The 12871-nt window shown below is 42.0% G+C and overlaps 1 protein-coding gene across 1 annotated transcript; it reads left to right on the top strand.

Annotated features, from left to right (window-relative positions):
- The first annotated feature begins 409 nt into the window (after positions 1-409).
- On the top strand, positions 410-1614 carry P2RY4 (pyrimidinergic receptor P2Y4). Its single transcript, XM_070290297.1, is given in 1 exon segment — positions 410-1614. A coding segment is annotated over 1 exon segment (1098 nt). The 5' UTR covers positions 410-464; the 3' UTR covers positions 1563-1614.
- Positions 1615-12871: the final 11257 nt, after the last annotated feature.

Genomic DNA, 12871 nt, shown 5'->3' with positions numbered 1-12871 from the left:
AGGCTGGGGGAAGGCGCCAGAGATCACTGTAGTACAGAGACACTGGGACCAGGGGAGAGAAGTCACTATGTGGAGAGATGCCCTCTTCACAGGGATGTCACTCTTCTGGTGAGCTGGGAGAAAATTTGGGTCTGGGTATCATCCCACACTGGTCCTGGTAGGCCCCAACTCCCTTCAGCTAGCTAAGCTCTGAAGGACAGAGTTAGCTGCAGAAGAACAGCCCAAATCCACTGACTGCCCTCCTGAGCCCCACTGCTGCCTGCTACCTACTACTCCCTGGGCTGGACCAAGGGATCTCTGGAAGAAGCCAGGCTGGCCTAGGTTACCTCCAGATGCATCCTTCAACCCCCACTTGTGCCTCAACCATTGCCCTCCCCATCTCTGCTTTCTTTCCCCAGGTTAGGGCTAGGCAGCCAGGGAAATCCAACTACCCTCACTCTGCCCTTTCTGCCTCTAGGGGGACCATGGCCAGTACAGAGGCCTTGCTGTTCACAACCTTAGGCACCCACTCAGATCCTAACAACAGTGAGATGGAACTGGACTGCCAGTTTAATGAGGAGTTCAAGTTCATCCTGCTGCCCGTGACCTATTCAGTTGTCTTCCTGCTGGGCCTAGGCTTCAATGCCCTGACCATCTGGCTCTTCCTCTTTCGCCTCCGACCGTGGGATGCAACAGCCACCTACATGTTCCACTTAGCCCTGTCAGATACTTTGTATGCCCTATCACTGCCCACTCTAGTCTACTATTATGAGGCCCACAGCCACTGGCCCTCTGGCACTGGGCTCTGCCAGTTCATCCGCTTTCTCTTCTATTGGAACCTCTACTGCAGTGTTCTTTTCCTCACCTGCATTAGTGTGCACCACTACCTGGGCATCTGCCACCCACTGCGGGCGGTGCACTGGGGCCTCCCACACCTTGCTGGCCTTCTCTGCCTGGCAGTTTGGTTGGTCATAGCTGGCTGTCTCATGCCCAACTTGTTCTTTGTCACCACCAGCCCCAAGGGGGACACTGTCTTGTGCCACGACACCACTCGGCCTGAGGAATTTGACCATTATGTGTACTTCAGTTCGGCAATCATGCGGCTGCTCTTTGGTGGGCCCTGCCTGGTCAATCTTGTCTGCTATGGACTCATGGCCCAGTGCCTGTACTGGCCCTTGCCAGGGGCCACCCAGTCATCTTCCCGTCTGTGCTCTCTACATACCATTGCTGTGGTGCTGACTGTCTTTGCTGTCTGCTTTGTGCCTTTCCACATCACCCACACAATTTATTACATGGCAAGGCTGTTGGAAGCTGACTGCAGGGTGCTGAGCATTGTCAACTTGGTCTACAAAGTGACTCGGCCTCTGGCCAGTGCCAATAGCTGCCTGGCTCCTGTGCTCTATTTGCTCACTGGGGAAAAGTACTGACGTCAGCTCCAGCAACTCTGCAGGGGTAGCAGGTCCCGGCCTCCCAGGGCTGCCTCCTCTCTGGTGCTGATGTTCCTGCCTGAAGACAGCAGATGCAGGTGGACAGCCGCCCCCCAGGACGGCGGCTGCCCCACCCCTCGGGCAGATAGTTTGTAACATTGGAAGCTGGGAAGTGAGAAAGGGGGTGAGTGCAGGGCAGAGGGGAGGGAACCTAATAGTGACACTGGATCTGGCTGCTTTCTCCTCTTCTCTGGGTTCTGGAAAGAGGCCCTCATCTTAAGGTTTAGGAGGAGCCAGAGAAATCACATGTGACCCTATCACTCCTAAACCCTTCAGTTGCCCTCTCCTTTTTAGCCCAAAACACTAGAAGCCACTCTTTTTCCTCAACTCTTTTCTCTTTGTTTCTGTCCCCTTCCTGGGGCCACTGGTCCTGTTTCTTAGTCCTACATGACTTCTGGTCTCTCCCCCTGTTTCCTTATACAACATGCATTCCTTCAGCCAGACCAGAGCATTTAACTGGAGGGGTGGAGAAGCTGGTGTGATCTCAGGATTAGGCTGACTTATTTGATTGTGACAGCCAGAATCAAGAAGCGGGGGCCTCAGCATATCACAGGTGCCTGGGATGTGACATATATAGCGCCCACACCCACTCCCTAGTTTCCCCTGGGAAGCAGGATAGTCCTGCTTACCCAGGCGCTGAACTGGGGCACAGTCCAGACAGCCTGCCTTCCGGGGTCCTCACATGCAGCTAGAGACATGGCTCTGTTGAGTGGTATGTAGCCACGATGTAGAGAGGGAGCCCTCTCATGGGGTGGGAAGTCTTCTCATGGGGTGGGGACCTTGAGAAGCTTTAGGGGCAGGACCCAGGCTGATAATGGCCTTTGGAACAGGAATAGGATTGGCCCTTCTTTATGATGTTTGCTGAGAACATATTTGACAGCTCTCCTGTACTTAATGAAAGGCAGAGTGGATGGCTCAGAATAGGAGGGAGGAGCTCTCGTGTCTATGACATAAATTCCGGCACCAAAGGGTGGAGCAGGTTTGTGCAGAGACCGGAGTGGTGACAGGGACTGAGGCCCACAGCTGGCTCTTCACTGGTCCCTCCCCTTTCTCTGGCTCCTGTCCTAGATAAATGATAAATCTGTCACCAGCTGATTCAGATCAGGCTTTAGGACTTCGAGGACAGGGCAAAGCACAGGGGCTAGGACAACTTCCCTCAGAGTTTGCCATCCAGTCACTCCTCTCTAGCACCATCTTTGTGCTTACAGGCTGCTAGGAGTGGAAATGGGATGTGAAACTTAGGGAGCTAACCCTCAAGCCATGGGAAGAATTTCTGGGCAGGCCTCTGTGAGAAGGGTAGGCTTACCCTTCCAGGCATCTGCTGTAAATCGCCTTCCAGCCCTTTGGTCTCCTGAATCTCCAGCCTTCCTTTCCTTTTGCCCTGCCCTTGCTGACCTGACTCTGATCCTTTACTTGTCTCCTGGCTTCTATGAGGTCTCCGTGGAGAGTAAGGTTAGGGCTGGTCTGCAGAAAAAAAATGTCCCTGAGTCCCCTTTTGCATTCTTTTAAGGGCTCCCTCTTCCTCTCTAGATATCAAGGCCTGCTTTCCTTTGTTTGTCCTTCTTCATCACTTTCAGTCTCTTCTGTAACAGATTTCATTTTGTTTTTAAAAAAATCCTATTTATCTTATTCATTTCACTGTCAAATTTCTAGAAAGAGTACCATGAATCCCATTTCCTCACCACAAAGTCATCCCCTAACTCTCTGGATCTGATTTCCTTCCTACACTTTTCTGTACCTAGAACACAAATTGCCTCATAAGGAAAACCTTTAGGGATTTTTTTCTCTGCCTTCATCCCCTTTGACTTTTCTGCTTTGCTTAATCCTGTTGCATACCTACTTTAAAACTTTTTTTTATAAAAGCCACATTAAAAAATTCCACTGATTCCTGAATCAGAAAGATCCCCTGGAGGAGGAAATGGCAACGCACTCCAGTATTCTTGCCTGGAAAATCCCATGGACAGAGGAGCCTGGCTGGTTACAGTCCATGTGGTTGCAAAAGAGCCAGACAAGACTCAGCAACTAAACAGCAACAGCATGACAATATTAAATAAAAATTTGAAAGAAAATATTCACCTCTACTTCACAGCCCTAGACAATTCTTTTCATTTGTCCATGTTCCATGCTTCTCTAGTTTATATAATACATATGTGTGTGTGTGTGTATATATATATGTATGTTTAAATGCAATCAGTGTACATATATTTTAAAATTCTTTAAAAAAATTTTTATTGCAAATACTCTCCTTGTGTCACAGTCTTTCATATTCATTTCAATGATGACATAAAATTCCATTCATCAGTAGATCATATTTTATTTGGCTATTCTCCTATTATTGGTCATTTAGGGAACTCCCAATTTTTCTGTGCTTTAAATGTTTTAATTCATATAGCTTTTTCCTTCTTTGTAATTCTCTTCCTAGGACAAGTTCCCAGGGGTGGGATTACCAGATCAAAGAGCATGAGTGGTTTCATAGACCTTAATTTCCCAAAGGACAGCACAAATTTTCAACATCACAAATGACACGTGAGTGTTCCAGTTCCCTTGCAGCCCTCGCATTAGACTTTATAAGAAATCTTTTTGGGTGGCTTAAACATTTAACTTATTAATTTCATTTCTTTGATTACTCATGGGATTGAACACTTTCCCACATGTTCACTATTTGCATTTTCTCTTGGGTGAATTGTCTGTTCATATCCTTCTTGAATTGGTATCTTAGTGGTATTCTTTTCTATCTAAATGTATTCTTTATTTGACATACATGTTAACCCTTTGTCATATTTGATGTAACTATTTCTTCCATTTATTGTAATACTTTTAACTTTAGTTCCTTATTTTATCTCCTTGCTTTAAAATTTCTCTCTGGTAATTTGCAACCTTATGAATATAGTAAAAATTATTGAATTGTATACTTAGAAATGGTGAATTCTATAGTAAATAAACTACATCTCAATAAAACTGTTAAAAACATTCTCTCTTCCTACTTTTCTCACTCTTATTACTTCTTCTGTTTGCTTGCTTCTCTTTCTTTTTTATTCCCTAAGTGAACAGAGTTCCAAAATCTGTCATAGTCCGAGCATTTGGGGATTATTTAATCCCCTCCCCTCATCTGAGCTTTGATTTTTCTCTTGGAAAGAGTATATATGCATGTGAATACAATTCAGTTGACTCATAGTCCTTGAGAGTACCTTGGAAATCTTCTAGGGCCTGGGCACTGCTTCACTTTACAAAGGAGGAAATGGATCCTGAGATATGACTTGATCGTGACTTAGTAAATTAGGGGCAGAGCAGAGACTAGGGCTCAGTCTTATTTTCCGTTCTTCCCCAGTACAAATCCCTCTTCTCCAGCTATTTTGATCTCCTCATTATTTCTTTTCCAAATATGACCTCCACTTGCTTACATCTCCACTTTTATTCTTCCTTTCCCACATGTTTGAGTGCCCTCCCTTTGTTTTCCCACTGTCTTTTTCCTACCCAGTGTCCAAGGCCCCAGATGGCACTAGTAGTAGAGAACCTGCCTTTCAGGGCAGGAGACCTAAGAGACATGGGTTTGATCCCTGGGTCAGGAAGATCACTTGGAGAAGGAAATGGCAACCCGCTCCAGTATTCTTGCCTGGAGACTCCCATGGACAGAGGAGCCTGGCTGGCTATGGTTCATGTAAAGAGTTGGACACGACTGAAGTAACTTAGCATGTACACCCAAGACCAAGCTTAAGTCCCACTTCCTCTGAGGACTTCTCTGCTGACTCTTTTGTACAGTGAGCTTCCTGATCACTCCTACAGTAATTATTGCCTATATCAGTCATTTGGCACTTATATTGTCTTTTGATATTGCTTATACTACTATCCTGAATTGTTATTTAACCCTTTATGTGTCTTTGTTTTGAGTTCCTACCTGTGATAGAAAGGAAAGAGCATAGAACTAAAGATCAAATAACTAAGTTGGAGCCCTGGTTATGAAAGTGGGGATCAGGTGTGTCTTGGGTGAGTCACTCAGACTCTCTGAGCCAGTTTCATCATCTGTAAAATGAGGATTGTAATCTCAGCTTTAGGTATTCCAGATTATGGCAAGACTCTGTGAATCTAGGGAGCTAAGTAAATATAATTGTTTGTTATTTTATTATCCAATGTGCTTAATAAATATTTGTAGAATGATTACGTGTCAGTAATTAAGCTTAATGTTTCTTCTTCTGGGAATATTTCCATGTTAAGAGGCCACAGACCAAGAAGTCTGAAAATCCAGGAGCACTTCAGGAGTAGTGGAGGTTGGAGGGCATTGGAAAGATACTTTGAAGGAAAGCAGGCCTGTCAGCAGCGACTGCTGCAGGGGTAGGGGCTCTGGGTGCAGCAGACCTGTGTATGGCATAATCCCTCTTGGAAGAGGTCACTATTAACCCCTCCATAGAGCTGCCAGAACTTACACAGGACTGGGGAAACAGACTCTTGGAGGGCACAAACAGAATCTTGTGTGCACCAGGACCCAGGAGAAAGGAGCAATGACCCCGCAAGAGACTGACCCAGACTTGCTCGTAAGTGTCCAGGAGTCTCCAGCAGAGGTATGGGTCGGCGGTGGCCTGCTGCTCACTGAGTGTAGCAGTGCGTGCATGGGACCTTTTGAAGGAGGTTGCCATTATCTTCATTACCTCCACCATAGTTTGGCCCCAAGTAAATAACAGGGCCAAATAATATTTCTTTCTATAAAGAAAGCTGAGTGCCAAAGAACTGATGCTTTTGAACTGCGATGTTTGAGAAAACTATTGAGAGTCCCTTGAACTGCAAGGAGATCCAACCAGTCCATCCTAAAGGAAATCAGTCCTGAATATTCATTGGAAGGACTGGTGTTCAAGCTGAAACTCCAATACTTTGGCCACCTGATGTGAAGAGCTGACTCATTTGAAAAGACCCTGATTCTGGGAAAGATTCAAGGTGGGAGGAGAGGGGGACAACAGAGGATGAGATGGTTGGATGGCATCACTGACTCAGTGGACATGGGTTTGAGTAAACTCTGGGAGTTGGTGATGGACAGGGAGGCCTGGTGTGCTGCAGTCCATGGGGTCGCAAAGAGTTGGACATGACTGAACGACTGAACTGAACTGAAATAACATGTAGGGAACACAGCCCCACCCATCAACAGAAAATTGGGTTAAAGATTTACTGAGCATGGCCCCGCCCATCAGAATAAGACCCAGTTTCCCCCTCAGTCAGTCTCTCCCATCAAGAAGCTTCCATAAGCCTCTTACTCTTCTCCATCAGAGGGCAGACAGACTGAACCACAGTCACAGAAAACTAACCAATCTGATCACATGGACCACAGCCTTGTCTAACTCATTGAAACTATGAGCCATGTTGTGTAGGGCCACCCAAGATGGACGGCTCATGGTGGAGAGTTCTGACAAAACATGGTCCACTGGAGAAAGGAATGGCAGACCACTTCAGTATTCTTGCCTTGAGAACCCCGTGAACAGCATGAAAAGGCAAAAAGATGTGACACTGAAAGATGAACTCCCCAGGTCGGTAGGTGCCCAATATGCTACTGGAGGTCAGTGGAGAAATAACTACAGAAAGAATGAAGGGATGAGCCAAAGCAAAAACAGCACCCAGTTGTGGATGTGACTGGTGATGGAAGCAAGGTCCAATGGTATAAAGAGCAATATTGCATAGGAACCTGAAATGTCAGGTCCATAAATCAAGGCAAATTGAAAGTGGTCAAACAGGAGATGACAAGAGTGAACATTGACATTTTAGAAATCAGCAAACTAAAATGGACTGGAATGGGTGAATTTACCTCAGATGACCATTATATCTACTACTGTGGGCAAGAATCCCTTAGAAGATATGGAGTAGCCATTGTAGTCAATGAAAGAGTCCAAAATGCAGTACTTGGATGCAGTCTCAAAAATGACAGAATGATCTCTGTTCGTTTCCAGGGCAAACCATTCAATATCACAATAATCCAAGTCAATGCCCTGACCAATAATGCTGAAGAAGCTGAAGTTGAATGATTCTGTGAAGACCTACAAGACCTTCGAGAACTAACACCCAAAAAAGATGTCCTTTTCATTATAGGGGACTAGAAGAAGGCTGAGCACCAAAGAATTGATGCTTTTGAACTGTGGTGTTGGAGGAGACTCTTGAGAGTCCCTTGGACTGCAAGGAGATCCAACCAGTCCATTCTGAAGGAGATCAACCCTGGGATTTCTTTGGAAGGAATGATGCTAAAGCTGAAACTCCAGTACTTTGGCCACCTCATGTGAAGAGTTGACTCATTGGAAAAAACTCTGATGCTGGGAAGGATTGGGGACAGGAGGAGAAAGGGACGACCGAGGATGAGATGGCTGGATGGCATCACCGACTCGATGGATGTGAGTTTGAGTGAACTCTGGGAGTTGGTGATGGACAGGGAGGCCTGGCTTGCTGCAATTCATGGGGTCACAAAGAGTCGAACACAACTGAGTGACTGAACTGAACTGAACTGAACAGAAACGCTACAGTGGTAGCTCAATAAAATAGGTGTTTTTTTTTTTTTTTTTTTTTTTAACCAAAAAAATCCATGGTAGGCAGTCCAAGGGTGGGTGCATCTGCTCAAGGTGATCAACATGGCTTCCCACTTCACCCTCTTTATAATGTGTGTTTTTCATTCTTATGGTTGTAAAAATGGCTGCTCAACTTCCATGCACCTTATCTGTGTTCTATGCAGGAAGAAAGGTATAAGAGCATAAGGCAGAAGTCTAAAGGATTTAGTAAACTAAACTGTTTTTCTTTATTAGAAAAGAAATAGCCCTTCTAGAACCCCACCCAACTGACTTCTGCTTAAATTTCATTGACCAGGGGTAGATCATATGACCACTTTGAACTATGTGTATGGGAAGTTGGATTTATTGCTGCCCCAAACAAGGTTGGAGTTTTCCATGTGAGAAAAATTGGGGACAATGAGTATTGGGTAGGATATGAACAGGGTCTGTTACATACTGCTTAGTTTATTTCTGATTTAAAACTGACTTTCCCACACTGACCTTTTATAACACATTAAACTCCTTTCTGAAAGAACTCAGAGTTACAAAAGCAAGATTAACAGTATAAAATGTTTTGTCATATTTATTATGAACTTAAGCAACTTTTTGGAAAATCAAGAACCTAATGAATCTGAAACTCAACAATTTAAATTCCTCCAGTTGTCTTGTACTCATTGTATACATTCTGTTGTAAGTGTGTGAGAGTACTTGCTACCTAAGAAGTCAACATTAATAACTGCAAACTTCATTTGAATGTTCATCCAGCTTAAGGACAGAGTAAGTGTCTGACTTATTTACTCCCACTGCCTAGCAGATAATGGATGATCAATAAATATTGCTGAATGATATGAATGAATGAGTGAATGTCTGAGATATCCAGGAAGATGTATCAGGGTTATCAAGGAAGATCCAGCCTCAGAGTAGGCAAGGACTAACCTACCAGGTGAAAAGATAGCAGATAAATAGAACAGTCAGTAATTGATTCAAAAGCAACTTGTTATGGATTCTTAGAGAAAGTGAAAGCTTTTCTTCTAATAAGAGAAATAAGACAAGGATCCTCAGTCTCACCAGTTTTATTAAATATAGTACTGGAAGTCTTTGTCAAAGCAATTAGACTAGAAAAAAGAAATAAAAGGTATGCAATGGAAAAAAAGTAAAACTGCACTATTTGCAGATGACGATGCTATGTATAGAAAATGCTAAAGACTTCATAAAAAAACTGTTAGAATTAATAAATGAATTCAGTAAAGTTGCAGGACAGAAAATCAGTACACAGAAATCTGTTGCATTTCTATATACTAATAATAAATTATCAGAAAGAGAATTTAAGGGAAAAAATCCTATTTGCAGTTGCAGCAAGAAGAATAAATTACTTAGGAATAATTTTAACTGGATCTGCATATCAAAAAATATAAGACATTAAAGAAGACACAAATAAATGTAGAGTTATTCCATACTCATGGATTGGAAAACATTAAATTGTTAAAATTTCCTTTCTATCCAAAGCAGTGTACAGATTAATGCAATCCTTAACAAAATTCCAATGGCATTTTTTTCCACAGAAATAGAATGAACAATCCCAAAATTTCTATGGAAACACTGAAAACTTGAATAACTGAAGCAACCTTGAGAAAGAAGAACAAAACTGGAGTCATCATGCTCCCTGATTTCAAACTATATGGAGAGCTATAATAAGACAGTATCATATTAGCGTAAAAACAGATGCACAGATCAATGGAACAGCATAGAGAGCTGTTCTATGTTTAGAAATAAACCTGCATATATATGATCAATTAATTTATGACAAAGGAGTCAAGAATATACAGTGGGGAAAGGAGAGTTTCTTCAATAAATGGTGTTGGGATAATTGAACAGCCACATGCAAAAGAATGAAACTGTACCACTATTTTACACCCTACACAAAAACTAACTCAAAATGGATTAAAGATTTGAGCATAAGACCTAAACTGTGAAACTCCTAAAAGAAAATACATGTGGTAACCTCTTTGTCACAGGTCTTGGTGGTGATTATTTTGAATTTGACATCAAAAGCAAAGACAAAAGCAAAAATAAACATGTAGGATCACATCAAACTAAAAATGTTCTGCATAGCAAAGAAAGCCATCAACAAAACAAAAAGACAACCTACTGAATGGGAGAAAATATTTGCAAATCATATATCTGATAGAGGGCTAATATCTAAAATATATAAAGAACTCATATGACTCAATAGCAAAAAACCAAACCAATTAAAAAATGGGCAGAAGATGTGAATATTTTCCCAAAGAAGACATTGAATGGTCAAGAAGTACATGAAAAGATGCTCTGTATCACTAATCATCAGAAATGCAAATAAAAACCACAGTGACATACCACCTCGCACCCGTTAGAATGGGTGTTCTCAAAACGACTAGAAATGACAAATGTTGGTGAGGTTGTAGAGAAAAGAGAGCCCTTGGTGGGAATGTAAATTGGTGCAGCCACTATGGAAAGTAGTATGGAGAGTTCTCAAAAAAATTAAAATAAAACTGCCATATTACCCAGCAATTCCACTTCTGAGGAAACAAAAAACACTAACTCAAAAAGATGTATGCCATCTTCATGTTCACAGTAGCATTATTTTAAATAGCCAAAATCTGGGAACAGCTTAAGTGTTCATCAATGGATGATTGGATAAAAAAATTGTGAAATACACACAAACAATGGAAGATTACTCAGCCATAAAAAAAGAATGAAATCTTGCCATTTGTGACAACATGGAAAGACCTTGAGGGCGTTGTGCTTAGTAAAATAAGTGAGACAGGAAAAGACAAATACTTTTTTGTGATATTTCTTGTATGTGGAATCTATAAATGCATACATACACCCAAACTCATAGATACAGAGAACAGATTGGTGGTGGCCAGAGGTGGGATTGGGGTAGATGGGAGAAATGGGTGAATTGTTTTTGTTTTGTTTTTTAGTTTAAATAAACTGAATTTTAAAAACAGCATTTTTGAATTCAAATATATGAGTGTTATGCATGTACATGAAAAGAAAGTGTAATAACTTGTTTTGCATATTAATACAGCTTAAGGCTGTATACTGAGAATTTTAAGAGTATATAAAAACACAGATACCTATTCCTTCACAAGGAAACCAACAAAAGACAGATTTAAAAATACAGCAAAGCTGAAAAGTTAAAAGACCATTTAGAGGGACTTTCCTGGTGGTCCAGTGGTTAAAACTTCACCTTCCAATGCAGAGGATGTGGATTAAATCCCTGGTCAAGGATCTAAGATCCCATATGCCTCGAGGCCAAAAACCATAAAACAGAAGCATTATTGTAACAAACTCAATAACGAGTTTTTTTAAAAGACCATTTAGAAACTCTTACAACTCAATAGGAGTAAAAAACAAATAGTCTGATATTAAAATTGGCAGAGGATTTGAATAGATGTTTTTCCAGAAAAGACATTCAAATGGCCAACAGTACATAAGAATATGCTCTACATCACTACCCATCAGGGAAATCCAAATCCAAACCAAAATGAGATATCATCTTACCCTTGTCAGGATGATCATTATCAAAAAGACAAGAGGATAACAAGTGTTGGTGAGAATGTAGAGAAAAGGGAACCCTTGTGCACTGTTGATGGAAATGTAAATTGGTACAGCCAGTGGAAAACAGTATGGACATTCTTCAAAAAAAATTAAAAATATAACCCCAATATGATCCAGCAATTGTATGTTTGGCTATATATCTGAAGGAAATGAAAACACTATCTCAAAGAGATATCTGCATCATCATGTTCTTTGCAGTATTATTGCCCACAATGGTCAAGACATGAGAACAATCTAACTATCCATTGTCAGATGAATGAAGATGTGATGCACACATACACAGACAATAAAATATTATTCAGCCATAAAAAAGAGGAAATGGTTGCAAATACCTTGGGATTACGGTGTCAGAGGACATCATAACCTATGTGAAATGCTTCTGCCAATTGAAATGTAATCCTGAGTAAAATACCTTCAATCTACCTACCTGAAAGGTGTGCTTGTTAGCTCAGTGGTATGGACATAAGGAAAGGACATATTTGGAGACAGATGATTACCACACAAAAGCTTGTATGTGAATGTTTATACCAGCATTATTCATAATAGCCCCAAATTGGAAATAACCCAAAGTCCATCAGTTGGTGAAATGAATATTTATTCAATCATAAAAAGAATGAAGTACTGATACATGCTACAACATGGATGAACCTTGAAAACATCATGCTAAGAGAAAGAAGCCAGTCACAAAAGATCACATATTCTATGATTCCATTTGTATAAAAAGTCCAGAATTGGCAAATCCCTAGAGACAGAAAGTAGATTAGTGGTTGGCAGGGGCTGGGGTTGAGAGAATGGGAAGTGACTGCTAATGTGTACTGGGTTTCTTTTGGGGGGTTGCAGAAATATGTTCTAAAATGAGATAGTGACAGTAGTTGCACAACTTTGAGTATACTAAATACAACTGAATTTTACACTTTAAATGGGTTAAATTGATGGTATGTAAATATATCTTAATTTAAAAATGCATTAGCGCAATAACAACCACCATAGTGGTGGTTACTCAGGCTGCCTGGCTAACATTTGAGTCCTTCAGTCCCTGGCAGTTTGGGCTCAGAGAGGAAATCTGGTAGGAGACAGGACAGGGGGCAGGGCAGGGGGCAGGCCTAAAGGAGTGACTCAGTGAGGCAGTTCAGGGAGGAAGAGTGCAAAGGCTCTGTAGCAAGGAAGGAATTCCTAGTGCCCTCCCCTACCACACACAGCCCTTTGGCTTCTCCCTTTTCCCCGCTTTTGGTTGGCAGCTAATGAATCTCTTCTCCCAGGCTTGTGCTATTGGGCACACTGCTCCTTCAG

This window comes from Ovis canadensis, chromosome X (assembly GCF_042477335.2).
Source record: "Ovis canadensis isolate MfBH-ARS-UI-01 breed Bighorn chromosome X, ARS-UI_OviCan_v2, whole genome shotgun sequence".
Classification (NCBI taxonomy): domain Eukaryota; kingdom Metazoa; phylum Chordata; class Mammalia; order Artiodactyla; family Bovidae; genus Ovis; species Ovis canadensis.
This window is presented reverse-complemented; position numbering and strand designations above follow the sequence as displayed.